Raw genomic sequence first — 24,113 nt, forward strand, 5'->3', positions numbered from 1 at the left:
AAAGTAGACCAGCACCGCATCCGAACCCGATGCATAAAACCCTCGAACAAAACAAACCGAGCAGAATAGCTCTAGAGCAGAAAGGTTTAGCCACGACCCTGCAAAGTTCAAATAGCAAAGAAAGAAACACGGCAAAAGCACAGCCCCAGCAACTAAGACTGCTCGACCTTAGCCTCCTCCTTATCCACATCCATCGGCGTAGTCCCAGACTCAGGGCCAGCCTCAGCAGCAGCAGAAGTCTGGTCAGCAGAGCCACCACTACCCGTCTGCACACGGAAGGAATGAGTAAGAGACTCCTGTGTCGGAGCCGGCGCAAGACGGGGCAGAGCTGCCCCAGCCGGATCTGCAGATTCGGTGTGTCCATCTTGAGCGGGGAGATCATCATCCTGGCCATCTATACCGGTGGCGTTGGACTTGCGGGAGCGCTTAACGCGTAGTGGACGTTCCTCGGGCTATTCAACATAAAAAACAAAACACGTTAGCTTGGACCAAACAGACAATCGGATAAGTTGAGAGAGGAGTACGTACTGTGCGCGGCTGCTCATCAGAGCTACCCTCGGTATCATCTTCCAGAAGCACACCAGCACCACCCTGTACAGGATTCATCATAGCCGCGGCGCGGGCACGCAGTTCAGGGTTCGCGGCGCCGGTCTTTGCCTCATCAGCCATGCCGGTAACCTTTTTAAGACGTTCGAGAAGCATGCAGGTTTCCAGGCGCATTTTCTGAATGTATTGGGAGCCGCGCCGGTTGCGGGTGCGCATGATTTCATTTTCGGCCTCGACTTCTGCGAGGCGCTTCTTCAGTGCTATGCATTTGCGCTTGTAGGCGATCTCCACACTTGGGGGATTGGCTGGTGGGATGGAGGTGGGTTGGCGGGAAGCTTCCATTATGATGAAGGGGGAGGTGATCGGTATTGGTGTATAGAGATAATGAGACTAGACTGTGGACACAGCGGTATTTGGTTTGGGATGCTTGGTCGGAGCTGACTGAGGCGAAGGGGTGAAGTGAGATATGAAGGAAGAAGGAGGAGGAAAGAACCAGACGGTAGACAGTGGAATATATTATATTTAGCCCTGATTTGTGGTGGATTAGTCGTTGGTGACGCGAGTGAGTCGATTGACGGAAATGGTGGACCCTATTGAGAAGTGCCCAAGGTCGTCGGCAACAATGCGATGATCTCCAACATTATTCTGCCCCGATATCAAAGGCGGTCTACACATGTTGTGTTATTTAACAAGTATTTATTAACTCAACTCCCTGCTATATACTATATAGCGCCAGGAAAGCAAGAAACCCCTATGAACCATGAATATCTAGTGGCCTCCAGTGGTGGGAAGACCAAGGAATACCTTGAAAGAGTCGTAACTGGGGAACGTTAGCGTCACTGTACGTGCAAATCAGGACGGAACAAGCACTTACATGAGCCATTGGAAACCGGTCAAAGTGCCCAGCATCACAATACGAACAGGCAACCCATTCCATAGGCCAGAGAAGCCAATGTTCCCGTAGATGCGGGACACAGCCGTCATCGCACCTTCGCCAGCTACAAACGGGCAGTTAGCATGCATCAAGACTGCAGCCAATAGAGAGAACCCCACTTTTGCGATCAGCATTTAGTTTGCTAACCATGAAATCTGCTGGATGGCTAACAATAGCACATAAGACTCCAGCAATGTAACCACCCAAGAAGCTAACACCAGTCTGTGTCAATTGGCCATACTCCTCCTTGGGGTTTCCCATAGTGCGGTAGATGAGCTTGACCGTCTCCTCAAAGGTAGCAAACTTGGTCATGGTATAAGGGATCTGTCTAGCCCACAGAGGATATAATCCCTTATACAAACCACCGAAGCCCTCCTTGGCTACGATCTTTCCCCAGCCCTCACGCATACTGGAAGCATATGGCGGCAGCGTTGTCTGCATACGGACCTTGATAGCCTCCATAGGGCACAGGGCCACATCAGCAAAGAACTCAGCAGAAGCACTAGCACCAAGGAAGACTAATGTGCGGTTGGATTCCGGGAACAGCTGGTTTCCATACAAGTGCTTGAAGTACTCGTACAGACCGTACTTTCCGGCACCCTGGAAGGAGTAGCCCAAGAAGGTGGGAGACCAGCCGAAGAAGACGCCACGCAGGCCTTCTTTGGAGAAGATTGTTCGCCATGCTTGTACGTTGGAGGTGTAGATCTTTGGATCAACCTGGCGACGGCATTTCACGAGGTCTAGAGGCGTTACGGCTGTGTGGGTTGGTCCTGTGTAAATTGGGTGTCAGTTGAATGTGTTAGTTGTATATTGGTGAACTTTTACTTACCACAAGCTTTATAAAATTGTTAGCGCTTGCCTTTTAAGATGAGGAGCTTGGACATACCAATGATTCCGCCGAAACCACAGCTGAGGAAGTACTTGAGGGAGTTGGGCCCGATCGTCCCCAGAGGAAGCTTGCGTTCCTGTGTAGGCATGGTACAGATCTTTGCAATTACTTGAAAGAGGGGAGAGTTGTAAGGTGATCAAGAAAAAGAGCACGAGATACCAAGATTGTACCTTGGAAGAGAGACCTATGTCGTCACTGGGCTTATCTCTCCGCACTGCTCTCCGCATCACTCCCCGAACCTTTTGAACCAACAAAAATTCATACAATCTACCGTGTCATGGGTTTCTATACTTTGACTATGTTCATCCATATTACATATTTTTGTAACTCAACTGAGATTCAATTCACCATGATCTTATATCGATGACCTTGATATCCGGCTAGCTCGGTACTGAGGAAATATACTACGAAAGCCGACTTAGCCGGAGTTCCCTTAAATAGTACACAGGAAGCTGACAGAAATCTATAGTTTCAACAATTTATGGACGACCAATGGATCAAGTATGAAAAAAAGACTCTGAATTCTGTAACTAACTAAACGAGAAAATCCGCCTTGTTAACAATCTGCGCGGACAAAGCTAACTATTATACGATTTGTATAGATCATTTTGCTAAACAAAGCGAAGCAAATAACGGAATTTTTGTAACACCATGCATGTTTTCAGGTGTAAGGCTTGTCAAACGGGTGAAATACAATGTTGAGAGAGGAGAGTGACAGAGATCTAATCGTGCCAAGCGCCCAACACACCTTCGTGTATTGGTGCGCCCCACTAAACGATAATTTTTCAAGTTCACATCAACTTTCTTAGCGTTTCACACTCTACCACGATGGCCGATCAAATTGAAACTCTCGAGGATCGAATTTCAAAGGGTATTAATGCATTTCGTCAAGCCAAAAATCCTAAAATCGCCCCGTTGGCGCGGGAATTCAGGGTTCCGTACCAGCTACTACGCGCCCGTATCCACGGGCGCGGTAGTAAAACCAATGCTACAAGCGCCAAAAGACCTTAAATCCTATCCAGGAGAGGGCATTCAAAACCTGGATCGATACCCTACATATGTCTAAAATAGGGATACCCCCATCCCTCATTGAAAAGACTGCAAATGCAATTCTACAACGCGCCGGCAACGATCAGGTAGTAGGCCCAATGTGGGTATACCGCTATGTGCAAAGATTACCACCTGAGATACCCTATATCAACCCAAAAATGGCCGAAAAAGTGAGGGTGAGCAGTACGGCCCAATGTTTCTTTGGTTTAACAGCCTCTGTGTGCTATTTGAAAAGCATCAATTCTGACCCTATGAGATCTTTTAATTGGGATAAAACTGGCTACCAAATTGGCCAAGGTAAACTGTAAAAGGTGCTAGCACCTTTTGCTAACTATACCAACCCAACTGGTGGTCTAAAGGAATCAATTACTGGTATTGATGGATGCAAATACTCTTTTGTCCCAAGAAAATGAATTACTAAGGGCCGAATTAAAGAAGGCTCGTATAGCCATTTCTACTGCAAATGCCCCGAGAAATGGTGGATCTATTTTTGGATCTAGGGCCTCGGTACTATCACCTATATACGCAAATAGGAAGATGGTGGCTAGGCGAGAGGCTGATTCTAAAAAGTTGAAGCGCATACATGCAAAACATACCAAGGATTTAGAAGCTACACAACAGGCCCAAAAGGCTAGGGATTTAGCTGATACTGAACATGAAGCTTTAATGGCGGTAAGAGATAGCAATGGTGGAAATTGGTATGTAGATAGTTATGGTGGTTATATGTAAATATGGACTTGAATGCATTTATTACCTCGAAAATTATCCTTGAGTGAGAATTATCCTTGAGTAAGAATTATCCTTGAGTGGGGCGCACCAATACACGAAGGTGTGTTGGGCGCTTGGCACGATTATGGTTTCCGACAGGCCGGAATCTGACCCCCACTCCCTGTGGTTGATTCCTCCTATAGACTCTCTGTGATGGATCTTGTCAGGGTGCGGGCTGGCAGGACGGTATGATAGGAGATGACTGGCAGGGACAGGTCGTAACAGATCAGATTCTCATTGACAGGTACAGGCACAGGCAGGGGCAGGCTAATATACAAGACGTAGCTCGAAGAGCTACAACAGGATCTAGAACTGAAGTTCAAGATAAACAGGTCGGAGATCACGTGCCGTGATCTTCCTTTTACTAAGCATTACGGTTCACACCGTGACAGCTATTTTTCAACATGATAATGCGCCTACACATACTGCATACGTTGTCCGGGATGCTTTACGTGAAATGAATATTGAAGTTATGGAATGGCCTCCGTACTCGCCGGATTTGAACCCAATTGAAAACCTCTGGGCGCTATTGAAAGCTGAAATCTAGAAGCTTCGGCCCGATCTCATTCATATGAGGAACAATGACGAAACTAAGGCTATTTTGGTAGCTACAGCGCAGCTTGCATGGGATCAATTAGATCTAGATCATCTAAAGCATCTCTTTGAGACCATGCCGAACCGGGTGGAGGCTACTATTGAGAGCCAGGGGTGGTATACGCCGTACTAGATAGATGGTTTTAATCCATGGAGTTTTATTCCGGCAGAAAATTACATAATATGTTGGTGTGGGGCCAGGGGTGTTAAAACTTTTGCGGAGTCACTGTAGTTGTACAAACTATTACAGTATGATTTAATAAGTTCATAATAATACTATATAAAATAATATATTTCGATTCAAAATGTCACGGTGCGAACCGTGACACCTCCGAGCTCCCAACAAGTCATTATACAAAGCCTTCCAAAGCTTATTTTTCTAACCTCGGTCAGAAAATTAATAATGGTATTAAGTCATTGTACATATAATCAAATTGCTTAAGAATACAGAGAAAAAATGCACAAATAATGTATATCACGAGGTCAAGAAATTCTGCTTACTAAAAAGGCCCACCGGCGCCCACAACGCCCAAGGCCCGTGGGCCCTAAGTGTCAGGGTGCGGGCTGGCAGGACGGTATGATAGGAGATGACTGGCAGGGACAGGTCGTAACAGATCAGATTCTCATTGACAGGTACAGGCACAGGCAGGGGCAGGCTAATATACAAGACGCAGCTCGAAGAGCTACAACAGGATCTAGAACTGAAGTTCAAGATAAACAGGTCGGAGATCACGTGTCGTGATCTTCCTTTTACTAAGCATTACGGTTCACACCGTGACACTAAGGGTAGGGCCCGTCCATGGGCGATGTCGCAGTCTACCGGCGACAGCTATCTTTTAATGCCTATAAAAATAGGATCAAAAGATAGAGCCGGGAGTTGGAAAGAATGTTAACCAATTTAAGAGCCTATAGGCCCTTGGTTAGCGAGATAGAATAAAAATTTAATCTGGGCAAAAAGAGTTGTCCCTCGACTCCATATGTGTCAGGGTGCAGGCTGGCAGGACGGTATGATAGAAGATGACTGGTAGGAACAGGTCATAACAGATCAGATTCCCACTGACAGGTACAGGCAGGGGCAGGCTATTATACAAGACGTAGCTCGAAGAGCTACAACAGGATCTAGAACTGAAGTTCAGACAAACAGGTCGGAGATCACGTGCCGTGATCTTCCTCTAACTAAGCATCACGGTTCGCACCGTGACATAAGGTCTTTACATAATTATCCCGAGGGCTTTGAATTCCTTGTTCGATTTGTGACTTTAACGCTGTACTCCCTTCCCCCACGTATCACGACTGATCTAAGGTGTAGACGTAACGTTAACTAACGCAGTGGTCTATGGGTCTGAGGGCCGTCATGAGCAGACAGCAGTTGAGCTGGACAAGAGCTTTTTTCTACTTTTCCCCACCCCGACGCGATGGCTATGCCGCATGTTGCCAAAGGTTGGTTCAAGAGCCCGAGGGCACTTCAACCATTTCACTTCCTCCAGGTCAATAACAAACAAGCGAGCACCTAGGTCATCCCACAGCATATTGCGCCACTCACTGTCGCCGTGGATAACTCCATGCGACCGGAGCACGGTCAGAGCTTTGTCGCGCTCCTGGTGAAAGAATCTGGAATTCTCATCGTTGATAATATACTGAAGCCGTTTTCCAGACCAGCTCAGTATCATCATCTGCGCCATTAATTCGCCATGGTACCAATATAAGACTTGTGGCGTAAATGTGCCAAGACAGACGGGGATTTGATTTCCTTGTAAGCTCCTGAGGTGACGATAATTGTTCGCCTCCGCTTGAAGGCGATGCTGCTTCTCCATTGTGGTAGCTTTAATGACCACAGTGTACCCGTGTGATAGAAGGGTAGCTTTGACGAGGTAACCTGTCCGACCACAGACGTGAAGCTGTTCAAACCCATGGTTTCGGTTTTGGGTAAGTTGGCGGTGAAGCCGGCGTGTGAACTCCTGCGGTCCTATAGAGTGTCTCTGGCCGCCGTGGAGTTTCCAGTTAGGGCATTCTTGATCCAGAGGTTCTCGGTTAACGATGCCGCGGATACAGGCAATTGTGCAGTAGGGTCGTGTAGATTGCCCATCTTTTCGAGAGGTCTGTTTATTATTCTGACCGGCTCGTTTGCTTTCGCTTTCCTTAGTTGATTGGCGGTTATTGCCTCGGCCACGGCTCGACCCGCTACGAGCCGCTGCAGCGATAGATGGCGAGTGCGATTCTTCATCACTACCGCTGCCTTCGGTCGACGAATGCTTTGGAGTAGAGATATCTGGTTTGCAGCGAGCACGGGATCGTGTATTGTGCGTCTTCGGCTCTAGTTTCCAGTGCGATGGTCGATAATTGGAGGCTCGCGGGTCTTTACGGAGAGTCTCGGGGATTTTTCTCAACACATCTAGGTATTCGACATCCCAGGTCTCTAGCTTATCGTATGCCGCATCATGCCATTCTTGAGACGGAGCTTTGGCGGCTAGCGCTTGAAGGGTGAATGCAAGCACCTGGCCGATAGCGGTCCGGTGGAGGCGTAGTTCATCGTCCGCCTGCACGTCCTGGTTTGGGATACACAAAAAATATTGAACAACTGTGGGATCATCCTCCGGGATATAGAGAAAAACAAAAGCTTCTCCTGTGCAGATATAGCCGTATTGAACCCCAATATCGATCATGTATGAGAATATCTGAGTGACCACAGCGGCGACGAGGTAGGTGGCATGAAACTCAAACGTATCGCCTTCCTGGTTAATGACATCGCGAGCTAGATTTATCTGGTGTAGACCCGCCACCAATTCGGGGATTGTCACCTTATGCGGCGCTTTGAACTCCACCGCATATATTGGTATTTGTCGTTCATCAGCCATAAGGTGCACGCAGAACTGGTCGGCACGACGATTACGTCTTCGTGTAGTGCCATCCCTATTGTTTCCCTGCATCGCTCCTCTTCCCCTTCCTCTGCGTCTCCCAGGCCTAGTGTTCGCGAATCGTTGGGGTGTTCGCACGTCCTGAAGATTCATTTGCTCTAAGCTGTTCTGTAGCGAAGTTTCCGATAGGTTCATGCGGTCGTAAAAGGTGACTTGACCTTGGATTCCAAACTCATGTCGAAAGACTTCATCATCTCGCAACGCCTTGATAACCATTTCAACAAAATTATCCACCGTGTCTCGCTCGAAATTTCGAAGGGACGCCTCCGAATAAATCGGTCTATTCTGGATATTCGCAAAGACATAATCGATTTGGGTATCAGAAGGGAAGAGAGGGCGCGAGGTTAAGGCAGCCGTGCGGTCGAGTTTCCTCCAGACTTGCTCCTGGAGCTGAGGGAAATCAAGCCAAGGGACTATGCGCTTGGGGTAAAGTCTGTTCACCGGGTTGGTCGCATCGCCCTGAGTCGTGAGGGTTGCATCCGTCTCGACTCTGATCGCTTGAGACAGATAGTTGTGGCAGCGATCGAGAAGGGTGAATAGTGTGTTGGGCTGCACATGTCGTTCCGCCTCTCCCTGGCGTCGTTCCGCCTCTCCCTGGCGTCGTTCCGCCTCCTCAAGCTGACGCCGTAGCTCGGCGATTGTTTCTTCCATGCCTTGTCAAAAGCAGTTTTATCAGAAAATTGATTAAAACAAATTCGAGGCAAATACAGCAAGGAGCCTGCAATCTGAGACAGGGGAACAAAGGGGATTATGAAAGAGATTGTAGAACACTTGAAATGGTATGAAAAAATACTCTGAATTTCTTCTAAATAATGACAAGGTCCGCGCCTTTTAAGCAATCTGTGCGGACAATGCTGACTAAACATCACATATAGTTTATCTGTCTCGGCATGACGCCATTGAGGCATTTGTTCATGTCTCAGGGTGGCACCACACATCTCGACAGATTACGCACCAGGATGCAGCTTACCCAACCTACTCACCCCGTGACTCACTTCAATGCCTAAGGCATAACCCCGTTTGATCTTTCAGGCAAACTTTCAGGATGGATACAACGCGTCGACTCCACGTTTGCGCGATACCTGAATTGGTCTCGTTAGTACTTGAAGATCCAGACCCTCTCCAAATCATTCGATACGTACAGTCACAGTGTAGAGGATCACTGTCTCAGGTTCTTCACTCGCGAAGCCCCTCTTCCTTAAACCAATCAAACCGCCCGCTGTTCAAGGTATGTTGCGTGATCTTCCTGTAAATAGCGTGTACAAAGCTAGCAGTCAGCTAAGATCCTTGTTGGAGTCACAGGACTTCCATGTTTGCTCCTAGTAACGTATTTTGACTGAGATCGTTGGGTTCAATGGAAGTGGTATGAAAAATACTAAAATATCTAAGTATATAAGAAACTAATATATACAACACGACTTAGAATAAGTTTTGTGTCAGGGTGCGGGCTGGCAGGACGATATGATAGGAGATAGCTGGTAGGAACAGGTCATAACAGATCAGATTCCCATTGACAGGTACAGGCAGGGGCAGGCTATTATACAAGACGTAGCTCGAAGAGCTACAACTAGACTGCCGCACGATCCGCAATATCCGCGGATATCCGCAATCCATATCCGCAAAGTGCGGATTTGGATATTTTTTGATATCCAATATCCGCAGCCTTGAGGATTTGGATATGGACCTCATATCCATTGGATATCTGCGGATATCCAATGGATATCAAACAATACAAACATGCCTAGACTCGTGACCTCAAGGGGTATGCATTATTATTATACATTCCTACGTATTTTTCGTGTAATACTTGGTACTCGAGGTTGTTGAATATCACCAGGTAAGTATAATTTCTGACCTCGGTCAGAAATTATGGGTGGAAGGTCAAGCACTGCTCTACTTATAGTAGTATACAATTGGAAATTCTGACCGAGGTCAGAAATTATGGGTAGACGGTTAAGCACTGCTCTACTTATAGTAGTATACAATTGGAATCTCTGACCACGGTCGCAAATCTAGTCTTTGACCACGGTCAGAAATTCAGTCTATGCTTTTTTGGGGGGTTTTATGAATTTGAATCTTCTAGGACCTATTTGCTATTTACAGATCTAACTGGAAGCCATCTGGTAACCTTGGCTGTTTTCGAATCCGCCCTGATAGGCTCTAAGACCTCAAGCTGTGGTAATGATCTCCGAGTTTGATCTAGCAAAGCAGCTTCACTTTGAGATAGATGCTCTTTGATAATCTCCAGCTCCTCTTGCCGAAGATCAAAGTTGGTAGCAAACTGATGCAGCATCAGGCCACGGATTGTACTCGGCTTCAATTGACCACGACGGTAATGACAGATATCACGAGCACAATTGAATAGTCGTTCAACACCAGCACCACTAGCAGGGATAGATAGAATGTCCCTTGCTATCCTAGCTAGGGTCGGGAAGCTCTTCTCATATTCCTTCCAGAAAAGTCGAGGTTTCTGTCGCTCAATTCCACGAGCAAGATATCGTGCAATCTCGTCGTCATCTGGTTTTGTAAGCTCTTCCAATGGCTGGTTCTGGGATGCACAAGCAGCATCAAGATCACAGTCATCATTCTCATCGATGGCTACTCCAGAAGTCTCCAGTACCGCTGGGTCATTAGTATCATGCGTAAGCATCTTCCTATATCGATCGAACTCTCGGCTCAGGACCTCTTGATAACGATTCGCATAATCAATATCGCCCTGCCAATCAGTCGAGGAAAAGTACCGGAGCTTCTTTGATGGAGAGAAGATTGTTGCTAGAGCGTAGATGTCACCATAAGGCTCGTATTCGGTGGCAGTGTAGTACTTGGAGAGCTTTTTCTTTGCTGTTTGGAGTGCCCATAACATCCGTTTCTTCCAGATCACACCTTTATTCTTAAGCTTCGCCTCGGCTGCATCGAGATGAGAGAAAAGCTTATTGTAGATACTGTAGATATTGTGTGCGGTAATATCCTTTGTCTTTGATAGCATCATTGTGAAATCAAAGAAGGGCTTTGTCAGAAGAAGAAGATACTCGACTTGACGCCACTCTTCTTGATCGAGCTTGAAATAAAGATATTGATGATCAGTACAATACTGATCATAGAATGGCTGGAGCTTCTTGGCACGGTTGAGCATCAGAAATGTTGAATTCCATCGTGTCCGAACATCTTGGATTGGAATCAATGCAGGCTCCGGCTGAAGGGCTATAAATGCCTCCCGACGTTGTGGGCTTGCATTAATAAAGACTGCTAGTCCTCGGATCTTCCATACTTTTATTAGTCTAGCCATTATAAGGATCTAGGGGTAGAAGATATACCTTTTTCAATGTATATGTGATCTGGATACTGCCGGAGGTATTGCGCTTATTCTGGAAAGAGTGGGTTTTTTTTTCGGACCACTCTAACTCGATCTCCTTATTGCTTGGCACTGCCTTAAGCTTCCCAAGAAGCTCATTCAGACTCAGCTGGATCACATGCGCGATGCATGGAACGCGGAAGATTGAGAGATCTGATGAATGCTGAGACTGAAGGTGGTCCTGGACACTCTGCATCAAAGTATTGTTGTTGGTTGCGTTGTCTGTAGTCACTGATAGGACACGATCCGAGATACCATGCTCTGTTAGGATCTGGGTCACGGTTTTACTGAGATTTTCACCAGTATGGGAGCCATGAAGAGGCTCAAAGCCTAGAAGAATCTCACAATAATCCCAGTTATGATCGATAAAGTAACCAGTGATAGCCATAAAGGCCTGCTGGAAAGGAGAAGTCCAGCAATCCAAGGCTATTGATAGCCGACACCCCTCTGGAAGCCTCTGTAGAATCCCCTTCTGGTTATTCTGGATTGTTATATCGAGATGACGTCGAATGGTTCGTGCTGATGGAATTGTAAGTTTAGTGGATGATTGTTGAGCAACCTCTAACATGCGGTGGAATTGGGGGTGTTCGATCACTCGAAAGGGTAGATGTGCAGTCGAAATGAATCTCAGAATAGCATCGGAAAGACGGTCTTGGGTAAATGATATACTAGTGGTACCTGGCTAGATTAAAGTACTCAATGTTAGCTGCTAAATTGTAAAGAACTTAACCACTGTAGTAACGCCAGTTAAGTACCCTGGTTGACATACCATTCTTTTGATAAGCTGGTCGATTCTTAGGCCACTTTTTTTGGAACATGCGCCAGTTTTGAGGTGCGCTGTCATAGGCGAAGAACCAGCACGCCGGAATCTTGGATGGCCAATTGTACAGAGACATGCCTTGCACATAACCTTCGGCTTTCCATTTTTGTCATTCGCAACCTGGTAGAAGCTGTCCCAGATATCCGATTTGCTTTTTGATTCCCATCGAATTGTATTCTTAATATCAGACTGAGATCCATACTCAGTTGTAAGCCACCAACTAACGAATTTATTGCGTACGTCCTCCATGTCATCACATATAGAATCAGATGGATATAAAACCCAGTGCTTTTGAAGGGGAGGTCCAACACGAGTAAGGGATAAGGGCGCAAAAGTTGAACGAGTTAAACGAGTCGGCGATATCGATGGGACCGGTGTTTGGATACCCAAAAAATCAGAGAAGTTGTCAGGATAAATCTGATCAGAAGCTAAATCCACATCCGAATTGGTGAATGAGAACTGTGATTGAGACATTGAGAAGTTAACAATTATAATATATAGTGTAGTAGGGTGCTTAAAAGAACAGAGAAGCTTACATCTAAACTAGTAGAGGTTTTCAGGGCCCCTGAATCAGGGGTAAAGTAAACGTACTAGGATATTCTGACTTAGACTTACTTTCGATATGGTTTACCTAAATGATTGGCTGTATTGTATATTAGTGCGGATAATTGGAGGATATCCTGCGGATCTTAAGGATATCTTGAGGATATCTTGCGGATATTTTGTGGATATTTTGTGGATATCCACAAGATATCCGCAAGACATCGAAACTCGCAAAGTCCGCATTTTGAGAACTTTTATCTCGGGTTTCTCAAGTTCTAGTAGTCAAAACGGATTGAGAAAATAATCAGTAGACAGCTGGGACTCTTAGCTTTTATTTGAGCCTAAAATCGAACGAACTTATCCAATAATAAAGGTTTTGATTTTCCATGTTCTATCTCCTACGAAGTTTATCATAGTTAACAGTAGTTAAACATATATTTCTACATGTAATTTACCACAAAATCGTTAATCTACGGCCACCTTTACATGAAAACGTTGGACTAAGAAAACTACGACACCACCTACAAATACTGTATAAGGAGACCTTCGATACGTGTCTATTTCCTAAAATTTCAAAGGGCCGACTGTCGATTGAAGGGGTTGGTTCTGTCAGGATCAAACATGCGTTTATTTCAGTGGTAAGGAAATATTGGTAAGCTGCATTAAGATCATGTGACAGGCTATAAGGGGGAAAGTAAGCGAGAGTTATGCTAGTGCGGATATGGATATAAACTCATATCCGCAGTGCGGATGTGGATATCAACTCATATCCAATATCCGCAAATTGCGGATATAAGGATCGATCTGATATCCATTGGAGCGGATATGCCGCAGTCTATTCGCGAGTGAAGAACCTGAGACAATGATCCTCTACACTGTGACTGTACTTATCGAATGATTTGGAGAGGGTCTGGATCTTCAAGTACTAACGAGACCAATTCAGGTATCGCGCAAACGTGGAGTCGACGCGTTGTATCCATCCTGAAAGTTTGCCTGAAAGATCAAACGGGTTTATGCCTTAGGCATTGAAGTGAGTCACGGGGTGAGTAGGTTGGGTAAGCTGCATCCTGGTGCGTAATCCCCTTTGTTCCCCTGTCTCAGATTGCAGGCTCCTTGCTGTATTTGCCTCGAATTTGTTTTAATCAATTTTCTGATAAAACTGCTTTTGACAAGGCATGGAAGAAACAATCGCCGAGCTACGGCGTCAGCTTGAGGAGGCGGAACGACGCCAGGGAGAGGCGGAACGACGCCAGGGAGAGGCGGAACGACGCCAGGGAGAGGCGGAACGACGCCAGGGAGAGGCGGAACGACATGTGCAGCCCAACACACTATTCACCCTTCTCGATCGCTGCCACAACTATCTGTCTCAAGCGATCAGAGTCGAGACGGATGCAACCCTCACGACTCAGGGCGATGCGACCAACCCGGTGAACAGACTTTACCCCAAGCGCATAGTCCCTTGGCTTGATTTCCCTCAGCTCCAGGAGCAAGTCTGGAGGAAACTCGACCGCACGGCTGCCTTAACCTCGCGCCCTCTCTTCCCTTCTGATACCCAAATCGATTATGTCTTTGCGAATATCCAGAATAGACCGATTTATTCGGAGGCGTCCCTTCGAAATTTCGAGCGAGACACGGTGGATAATTTTGTTGAAATGGTTATCAAGGCGTTGCGAGATGATGAAGTCTTTCGACATGAGTTTGGAATCCAAGGTCAAGTCACCTTTTACGACCGCATGAACCTATCGGAAACTTCGCTACAGAACAGCTTAGAGCAAATGAATCTTCAGGACGTGCGAACACCCCAACGATTCGCGAACACTAGGCCTGGGAGACGCAGAGGAAGGGGAAGAGGAGCGATGCAGGGAAACAATAGGGATGGCACTACACGAAGACGTAATCGTCGTGCCGACCAGTTCTGCGTGCACCTTATGGCTGATGAACGACAAATACCAATATATGCGGTGGAGTTCAAAGCGCCGCATAAGGTGACAATCCCCGAATTGGTGGCGGGTCTACACCAGATAAATCTAGCTCGCGATGTCATTAACCAGGAAGGCGATACGTTTGAGTTTCATGCCACCTACCTCGTCGCCGCTGTGGTCACTCAGATATTCTCATACATGATCGATATTGGGGTTCAATACGGCTATATCTGCACAGGAGAAGCTTTTGTTTTTCTCTATATCCCGGAGGATGATCCCACAGTTGTTCAATATTTTTTGTGTATCCCAAACCAGGACGTGCAGGCGGACGATGAACTACGCCTCCACCGGACCGCTATCGGCCAGGTGCTTGCATTCACCCTTCAAGCGCTAGCCGCCAAAGCTCCGTCTCAAGAATGGCATGATGCGGCATACGATAAGCTAGAGACCTGGGATGTCGAATACCTAGATGTGTTGAGAAAAATCCCCGAGACTCTCCGTAAAGACCCGCGAGCCTCCAATTATCGACCATCGCACTGGAAACTAGAGCCGAAGACGCACAATACACGATCCCGTGCTCGCTGCAAACCAGATATCTCTACTCCAAAGCATTCGTCGACCGAAGGCAGCGGTAGTGATGAAGAATCGCACTCGCCATCTATCGCTGCAGCGGCTCGTAGCGGGTCGAGCCGTGGCCGAGGCAATAACCGCCAATCAACTAAGGAAAGCGAAAGCAAACGAGCCGGTCAGAATAATAAACAGACCTCTCGAAAAGATGGGCAATCTACACGACCCTACTGCACAATTGCCTGTATCCGCGGCATCGTTAACCGAGAACCTCTGGATCAAGAATGCCCTAACTGGAAACTCCACGGCGGCCAGAGACACTCTATAGGACCGCAGGAGTTCACACGCCGGCTTCACCGCCAACTTACCCAAAACCGAAACCATGGGTTTGAACAGCTTCACGTCTGTGGTCGGACAGGTTACCTCGTCAAAGCTACCCTTCTATCACACGGGTACACTGTGGTCATTAAAGCTACCACAATGGAGAAGCAGCATCGCCTTCAAGCGGAGGCGAACAATTATCGTCACCTCAGGAGCTTACAAGGAAATCAAATCCCCGTCTGTCTTGGCACATTTACGCCACAAGTCTTATATTGGTACCATGGCGAATTAATGGCGCAGATGATGATACTGAGCTGGTCTGGAAAACGGCTTCAGTATATTATCAACGATGAGAATTCCAGATTCTTTCACCAGGAGCGCGACAAAGCTCTGACCGTGCTCCGGTCGCATGGAGTTATCCACGGCGACAGTGAGTGGCGCAATATGCTGTGGGATGACCTAGGTGCTCGCTTGTTTGTTATTGACCTGGAGGAAGTGAAATGGTTGAAGTGCCCTCGGGCTCTTGAACCAACCTTTGGCAACATGCGGCATAGCCATCGCGTCGGGGTGGGGAAAAGTAGAAAAAAGCTCTTGTCCAGCTCAACTGCTGTCTGCTCATGACGGCCCTCAGACCCATAGACCACTGCGTTAGTTAACGTTACGTCTACACCTTAGATCAGTCGTGATACGTGGGGGAAGGGAGTACAGCGTTAAAGTCACAAATCGAACAAGGAATTCAAAGCCCTCGGGATAATTATGTAAAGACCTTATGTCACGGTGCGAACCGTGATGCTTAGTTAGAGGAAGATCACGGCACGTGATCTCCGACCTGTTTGTCTGAACTTCAGTTCTAGATCCTGTTGTAGCTCTTCGAGCTACGTCTTGTATAATAGCCTGCCCCTGCCTGTACCTGTCAGTGGGAATCTGATCTGTTATGACCTGTTCCTACCAGTCATCTTCTATCATACCGTCCTGCCAGCCTGCACCCTGACACATATGGAGTCGAGGGACAACTCTTTTTGCCCAGATTAAATTTTTATTCTATCTCGCTAACCAAGGGCCTATAGGCTCTTAAATTGGTTAACATTCTTTCCAACTCCCGGCTCTATCTTTTGATCCTATTTTTATAGGCATTAAAAGATAGCTGTCGCCGGTAGACTGCGACATCGCCCATGGACGGGCCCTACCCTTAGTGTCACGGTGTGAACCGTAATGCTTAGTAAAAGGAAGATCACGACACGTGATCTCCGACCTGTTTATCTTGAACTTCAGTTCTAGATCCTGTTGTAGCTCTTCGAGCTGCGTCTTGTATATTAGCCTGCCCCTGCCTGTGCCTGTACCTGTCAATGAGAATCTGATCTGTTACGACCTGTCCCTGCCAGTCATCTCCTATCATACCGTCCTGCCAGCCCGCACCCTGACACTTAGGGCCCACGGGCCTTGGGCGTTGTGGGCGCCGGTGGGCCTTTTTAGTAAGCAGAATTTCTTGACCTCGTGATATACATTATTTGTGCATTTTTTCTCTGTATTCTTAAGCAATTTGATTATATGTACAATGACTTAATACCATTATTAATTTTCTGACCGAGGTTAGAAAAATAAGCTTTGGAAGGCTTTGTATAATGACTTGTTGGGAGCTCGGAGGTGTCACGGTTCGCACCGTGACATTTTGAATCGAAATATATTATTTTATATAGTATTATTATGAACTTATTAAATCATACTGTAATAGTTTGTACAACTACAGTGACTCCGCAAAAGTTTTAACACCCCTGGCCCCACACCAACATATTATGTAATTTTCTGCCGGAATAAAACTCCATGGATTAAAACCATCTATCTAGTACGGCGTATACCACCCCTGGCTCTCAATAGTAGCCTCCACCCGGTTCGGCATGGTCTCAAAGAGATGCTTTAGATGATCTAGATCTAATTGATCCCATGCAAGCTGCGCTGTAGCTACCAAAATAGCCTTAGTTTCGTCATTGTTCCTCATATGAATGAGATCGGGCCGAAGCTTCTAGATTTCAGCTTTCAATAGCGCCCAGAGGTTTTCAATTGGGTTCAAATCCGGCGAGTACGGAGGCCATTCCATAACTTCAATATTCATTTCACGTAAAGCATCCCGGACAACGTATGCAGTATGTGTAGGCGCATTATCATGTTGAAAAATAGCTGTCACGGTGTGAACCGTAATGCTTAGTAAAAGGAAGATCACGGCACGTGATCTCCGACCTGTTTATCTTGAACTTCAGTTCTAGATCCTGTTGTAGCTCTTCGAGCTACGTCTTGTATATTAGCCTGCCCCTGCCTGTACCTGCCTGTCAATGTGAATCTGATCTGTTACGACCTGTCCCTGCCAGTCATCTCCTATCATACCGTCCTGCCAGCCCGCACCCTGACACTACGTAGCTCCTACCCCTAGGAGTTGACTGTCTGAAAATGTCTGAACCGCCCCGAAAGCCCCCGAACTGAACTCTGGTAGACCCGGTCCTGAGCAGACCGCTACCACTGAAGAACCGCCTGCTACCGCTGAAGAACCGCCTGCTACCACCGAAGAACCGCCTGCTACCGCTGAAGAACCGCCTGCTACCACTGAAGATCCGCCTGCTACCACTGAAGATCCGCCTGCTACCACTGAAGAACCGCCTGCTACCTGTAAAGTCCCGTCCGAGGAACCTGCCTGCACGACCAACTGGTCTCGAGAAACGAGACATTGCAGCCGTATCGCTAGCTGCGTGTGCTGCGTATGCAAGAAAGAAATACAGCATGTTCGCAATTACAACCGCGGACATCGAGACTGCACTGAACCCCAAGACCGACACTGAACCTGACCCCGTGTCTGCACTGCCTGAAGAGTTTAGAGACTTCGCCGAAGTGTTCTCACCCAAGGAAGCCGAGCGCTTGCCACCCCACCGATCATACGACCACAAGATGGTCTTACAAGAGGACAAACCCTTACCTTTTGGGCCCCTCTATCCCATGTCCCGAAATGAGCTCGAGGTCCTGAAAGACTGGATCGAAGATAACCTGAGGAAAGGGTTCATTCGGCCCAGCTCCTCGCCCGCTGCCTCGCCTGTTCTGTTCGTGAAGAAACCCGGCGGAGGTCTCCGCTTCTGCGTGGATTACCGTGCACTGAACGCAATCACTGTTAAGGACCGTTACCCGTTGCCGCTGACCAAGGAAACCCTGAATAACCTGAAAGGGATGAAGTTCTTTACGAAGATTGATATCATCTCCGCCTTCAACAATCTGCGAATTGCGAAGGGACAAGAATACCTGACTGCCTTCCGTACGAGATTAGGACTGTTCGAATCATTGGTGATGCCATTTGGTTTAACTGGAGCCCCCGCATCCTTCCAACGATTTATCAACGACACGTTACGAGAGTACCTGGACTGTTTCTGTACTGCTTACCTGGACGATATCCTGATTTACAGCCGCACGCGTGCGGAACACATAGAACATGTACGAAAAGTCCTCCAGCGCCTCCGAGAGGCAGGCCTGTTCGCAAAACTATCGAAATGCGAATTCTGTGTGTCCGAGACGAAGTTCCTTGGTATTATCATCGGTGAAGATGGTATCCGTATGGACCCCGACAAGATCGAAACGATCGTGAACTGGAAAACACCGACCTGTCTGACTAGTCTTCCGCACGACCCAGTAAAACCCAGACCCAACCCAGACCCAACCCAGTCTGGGTTGGGTTTTGGGTCGAACCCTTCGACCCAGTAATGGGTCTGGGTCGGAGGGTTCGACCCAGTACTGGGTCTGGGGCCCCAAACTGGGTTACAAACTAAACAAACATGCTAAGGATTCTAAATGTATAACTTATGCATTTATTCGCGGTAATTTTGAGTATTTGCTTTACTTGATTATATCTAATTTTATTTGTAAAAAGGGTAAAAGAGATGCGTATAATTGAGGATTCTTTGTCAAGCAAGCTAATGGTATTCAAATAAATCATCTTCCCTGCTTTTACGTTTTCTCCCTGATGCTTGTGTCTGTGTACAGGTTGGTGGTAATGATGGCGAGCAAGGACGACCATATTCACTTGTAGGTAAGGGCGTCTCCTCCGGTATATCCTCTGGTCTATCCTCAATTACAACCTCAATTGCATCCCCTGGTTTATCTTCCAGTTCATCCTCCTGCTCCTCTGTATCACTAATTGGATCAACCTCAATCTCACTGAGCTTCTCTTCCCTCTCCTCTTTTGCCGCCTCAAGCTCATCCTGGGAGAAAAATTTCTCAAGAAGTGTTGCTTCCTGCTCCTCCATATCAAATTTCGTTGTACAAAGAAACATCATTAATGCCTCGACAGTCTCACTCTTCATTCTACCACGACGATAGTGACAAATATCTCGAGCGGTATTAAAGAGGCGTTCAACTCCTGCGCCAGTTGCTGGAAATGAGAGTGTATCTCGCGCAAGGGCAGCAATGGCCGGAAAGCGAGCCTGGTGCTCTTTCCAGAAAGTAAGCGGCCTAACAGAAACAGTATCTATATATATAGTAGTATTATTATCACACATACTCTTTGTATTTACTTACCGCTGTCAAGATATTGACTGATTTCATCAGTAATGGCTCGTGGTTGTATATCCCTTCCATCAAGCATCTCCTCTAGCCTTGAGCTTGGATGGGCTATCGTTAGAGAGCTTTGTAGATCACGACTGCTTATTCTAACTTGTGCTTGATATGGAACAAGGGCTTGTTCAAAAGCAAGTCGATAGGTATCTCGCCATTTCTGATCCCAATCACTGGAGAGGAAGAATTTGAATTTGTTCACCGGTGCAAGCATTGTACTGATTGCATAGATATTCCCTCGAAGATCATCAGCTTGGGAGTAATACTCATCAAGCTTAGACCGACCAGCTTCAAGGGCCTCTAGCATCTGTTTTTTCCATGGGACACGCTTTCGGCGTAGCTGTGCCTGTGATCGCTCAAGATGATCAAACAGTTTGTTGTAGATCTTAAACACATAGTGGGCAGTGACATCTCGAGTCTTTGATAGCTGTGTTGTATAATCAAAGAAGGGCTCGGTGATACAAAGAAGATAGTCGATCTGACGCCACTCTTGCTCGCTGAGTAGCATCTCCTCACAATCATACTCTGTACAGAATAAAGAGAAGATAGCACGTAGCCTCTTTGCCCGGCGAAGCATGAGGAACGTAGAATTCCATCGTGTCTTTACATCTTGGATTGGAACGATCTTGATATTAGTTGTCTGAAGATTGTAAAAGGTCTCTCTGCGCTGGGGACTTGCATTGACGTAAATCGCAAGATAACGGACTTTGTTCAGTGTGGAGGAGATCTGACTTTGCTTCGCATTTTCTTGGGCTAGCCTTGACTGCTTCTCTGTCCACCTTGTCTCGGCTGATTCATTTAATGGAACTGCCTTGATCCGAGCAAGAAGCTGATTGAGGCTGAGCTGGATAACGTGGGCAAGACATGGTATTCGGGTGATAATAGTATCATCTGACAAAGCCTGTTGGAGAGCAGTAGCTAATGTCTTGTTGTTTGATGCATTATCTGTTGTCAACCCGAATACTTTATCTTCAATGTTGTGCTCCACTAGGGTTTCTATAAGAACACTACTCAGGTAAGAGCCGGTATGTGTACCATGAAGCGGCTTAAACCCAAGTAGTACCTCACGATATACCCAATCACTGTCAATGAAATAGCCAGTAATAGCCATAAATGCCTGCGAGAATGGAGATGTCCAGCAGTCAAGCGCAATGGATATCTTTGAGCCAGAAGGCAGCGTACGAAGGATACGCTGCTGCCGGTCTTTGACTAGACTGCCCAATCGGCGACGGATGGTATCGGCAGATGGGATCACTGGAGGGGATGGGGCGGAACGAGCTTTATTGATGATGCGTTTGAATGATGGATGCTCGATCAGATGGAATGGGAGCCGGTTGAGAGTAAGAAATTGGAGGAGATCCTCCTCCCAATCTTCTTGTAAGAAGGGTATGCTTGCTGAAACTTCTCCCTAGAATAATAATAAATTAGTATAGTTACTTGATTTTATGATAGAAAATATACCTCTCGTTGTAGGAAGTTTGTAATCTCCGCTTTCTTCCCCTTTTCCGACCGTAAACAACCAGCCGTTTTCCGATGTTTCTGGATGGTTGATGTGCCATGATACTGCGCTTTGCCTGTGCTGTTCGGGCTTAGTGTATAAGGATGCTCTAGGATCTTCCCACAGCGCTTGCACATAACCTTTGGTGCGCCATCAATACCCTGAGCTACCTGATGGTAGCTATTCCAGATCTCTGTATGGCGGTTCGAATCCCATTTAAGCTTGCTTTTCCTCCCGTAGTCAGTCTCTAACCACCAGTCCACAAAATCGTTATATGACATTGTATCGTATAGAATAAACCCTTTCCTACGGTCGGGTCCAACGCGTTTCAATAAAGGGGGGATTGGGAGGGGATCATCTGGTCCTCGGAAGTTTGAGTCGATTGTGTGTTGACTTGCGGATGGTGTGACTTGTCCAGTTGAAATATATGAGAGATCGTCAAGATCACCACCATAGAGCGACGATGCAAAGTCGGAAAGTTGGCTTTGAGACATAACATGAGAATGACATATAATATATACAAATGGATGTAAGGGGAGAAATTCTTTAACGTACAAAGGTAGAAATGCACTAAAGTTGTAGAAGTGTCTAGGAATATTGATATATCAAATATAGTAAATCATCCTACTCTTGTTGATTGGTCTATTATACTAAAATTATATGGGTCTAAAGAAATACCCCTGAGATAACCCAGTCAAGACCCAGTCAAGACCCAGTCATAACCCATTTAACCCAGTAAGAACCCAGTAAGAACCCATTTAACCCAGTAAGAACCCAGTAAACCCAGTAAAACCCCAGTAAAACCCCAGTCAAACCCCAATTCCCACCCCAGTTCCATTAATCCTTCTCAAAATATTTCTTCCTACCCTCCCTTCAAGTCGCATATACCAAGTAGATTAAGAGGTAGTAAGTAGTTTTGAATATAAAAGTTTACTAGATATCTATCCATAGTTATATAAGCTCTAGAATTAAACAGAAGAAGAGAAATAAATGAATTCAAAAATTATTTTACTCTGTAGATGAAAATATATATTATGTTGATGTGTGTTGAATATATATATCTGCAACTTGGGGTATACTTTGTATTTTAAATGGAATGCAATCCTACGCCTGAGAAAACCAGCAGCCAACACATACCACCTTTCCTTATGAAATAAAGCATTTGAAGAAGTAATTAATCTTGAACCAGATATATTACTTTGGAGAACGAGGTTATTTCTTAAAATTTCCTTTGCCTTGTTGGTAGAGAGTGTAGCATTTCGATGTAGAAACCATAACAGGGGAAAATGACAGTATGTTATTTAAATATTTATGCCATAATTTATGCAGAAACTGGGTCGAACTGGGGCTATACTGGGTTTTCTGGGGCCCCAGTCACTGGGTCTGGGTTGGGTCTGGGTTATGAGGTTTCGACCCAGACCCAGACTGGGTTGGGTTCTGGGTCGAGACCTTCGACCCAAACTGGGTCGTGCGGAAGTCTATGTCTGACTGATGTGCAAGCCTTTATTGGTTTCGGCAACTTCTACCGCCGCTTTATCAGAGACTTCTCGAAAGTCATCGCCCCGCTCGTGAGACTCACGAAGAAAGACGTCCGTTTCGAATGGACACCTGTCTGCCAGCTGAGCTTCGAAGCCTTGAAGAAGGCGTTTACATCTGCCCCGGTTCTGAAAGCGTTTGACTGGTCCAAGGAGATAGTCCTGGAAACAGACGCGTCTGATTTTGTCTCTGCCGGTGTACTGTCTCAGTACGATGACGCTGGAATACTGCACCCTATCGCATTTTTCTCGAAAAAACACTCCGCCGCCGAGTGTAACTATGAGATATACGATAAAGAACTGCTAGCCATAATCCGCTGCTTCGAAGAGTGGCGTCCCGAACTGGAGGGCACACCCTCGCCCGTGAAGGTCATAACTGACCACCGCAATCTGGAATATTTCACGACAACGAAACTCCTGAACCGCCGCCAAGCCCGATGGTCTGAATTCCTGTCCCGGTTTAACTTCAAGATCACGTACCGTCCCGGAAAACAAGGTGCAAAGCCCGACGCCCTGACCAGGAGGTCAGAGGATATCCCTAAAGAGGGGGATGAGCGCTTAGCGCATCAGAGCCAGACTGTTCTGAAGAAAGAAAACCTACAGATAAACGTCACAACACGACAGAGAAACGGAGTCACTACAACCACTCCACCTGAACTGCCAGACCTGCCAGAAGAACCGCCTGCTACCGCTGAAGTCCCGCCTATTATCACCGATCCGCCCATCACCGCTGCTCCTGAAACAAGAGTCCGATTCATCGGGAACAACCTGCCCGAACCACCATCTACGATCAAGGATTTACTGCTGGAAGCCTACAACCAAGATAAAGTAGTACAATCTATCCTGGAAGCGTTAGACAAGAACGCTAGCCGTCACCCTGAGATTACACTTGCCGACTGCGAACGAAGAGGCAACTACCTCTACTACCGGAACCGCTTGTACGTCCCTGACAACGATGAACTGAAAGCTGAAATACTGCGCCTGTGTCATGACAAGCCCACCGTGGGACACCCTGGCCGGTCGAAGACCTATGAACTGCTGTCCCGAGAATACTACTGGCCTAGAGTATACCAGTACGTGAGCGACTGGACCAAGAACTGCCACACCTGCCGCCGTATCACCCCCGCCCGAGAAGTCCGTCAAGGGATCCTGAGACAACTGCCCGTACCTGAGAGAGCCTGGCAAGATATCAGCATGGACTTCATCACGCACCTGCCCCTGAGCTACGGTTACGACGCCATCCTAGTCGTGGTAGACCGTCTGACCAAGATGAAG

The 24,113-nt window shown here is 46.7% G+C and overlaps 5 protein-coding genes across 5 annotated transcripts; 2 read left to right on the plus strand and 3 right to left on the minus strand.

The window, feature by feature from the left end:
- Positions 1-152: 152 nt before the first annotated feature.
- Pdw03_0090 (mitochondrial carrier domain-containing protein) lies at positions 153-888 on the minus strand (the record flags this gene model as incomplete). The annotated part of the gene is made up of 2 exons (XM_014674867.1): positions 153-452; positions 529-888. 2 exons carry the CDS (start codon positions 886-888, stop codon positions 153-155), a joined length of 660 nt encoding a protein of 219 aa, XP_014530353.1.
- A 426-nt stretch (positions 889-1,314) lies between these two features.
- Positions 1,315-2,457, minus strand: Pdw03_0091 (Mitochondrial phosphate transporter Pic2, putative; the record flags this gene model as incomplete). The annotated part of the gene is made up of 5 exons (XM_014674868.1): positions 1,315-1,366; positions 1,421-1,544; positions 1,600-2,250; positions 2,310-2,315; positions 2,367-2,457. The coding sequence occupies 5 exons, from the start codon at positions 2,455-2,457 to the stop codon at positions 1,315-1,317; spliced, it is 924 nt and encodes a 307-aa protein (XP_014530354.1).
- Positions 2,458-6,133: 3,676 nt separating this feature from the next.
- Pdw03_0092 (Protein kinase-like domain) lies at positions 6,134-8,347 on the minus strand (the record flags this gene model as incomplete). Its single annotated transcript, XM_066099497.1, has 1 exon — positions 6,134-8,347. One exon carries the CDS (start codon positions 8,345-8,347, stop codon positions 6,134-6,136), a length of 2,214 nt encoding a protein of 737 aa, XP_065957224.1.
- A 5,239-nt stretch (positions 8,348-13,586) lies between these two features.
- Positions 13,587-15,842, plus strand: Pdw03_0093 (Protein kinase-like domain; the record flags this gene model as incomplete). The annotated part of the gene is made up of 1 exon (XM_066099498.1): positions 13,587-15,842. The coding sequence occupies one exon, from the start codon at positions 13,587-13,589 to the stop codon at positions 15,840-15,842; it is 2,256 nt and encodes a 751-aa protein (XP_065957225.1).
- A 1,515-nt stretch (positions 15,843-17,357) lies between these two features.
- On the plus strand, positions 17,358-18,049 carry Pdw03_0094 (Allantoate permease; the record flags this gene model as incomplete). The annotated part of the gene is made up of 2 exons (XM_066099499.1): positions 17,358-17,362; positions 17,707-18,049. The coding sequence occupies 2 exons, from the start codon at positions 17,358-17,360 to the stop codon at positions 18,047-18,049; spliced, it is 348 nt and encodes a 115-aa protein (XP_065957226.1).
- Positions 18,050-24,113: the final 6,064 nt, after the last annotated feature.

This window comes from Penicillium digitatum, chromosome 4 (genome assembly GCF_016767815.1).
Source record: "Penicillium digitatum chromosome 4, complete sequence".
NCBI classification, from domain to species: Eukaryota; Fungi; Ascomycota; class Eurotiomycetes; order Eurotiales; family Aspergillaceae; genus Penicillium; species Penicillium digitatum.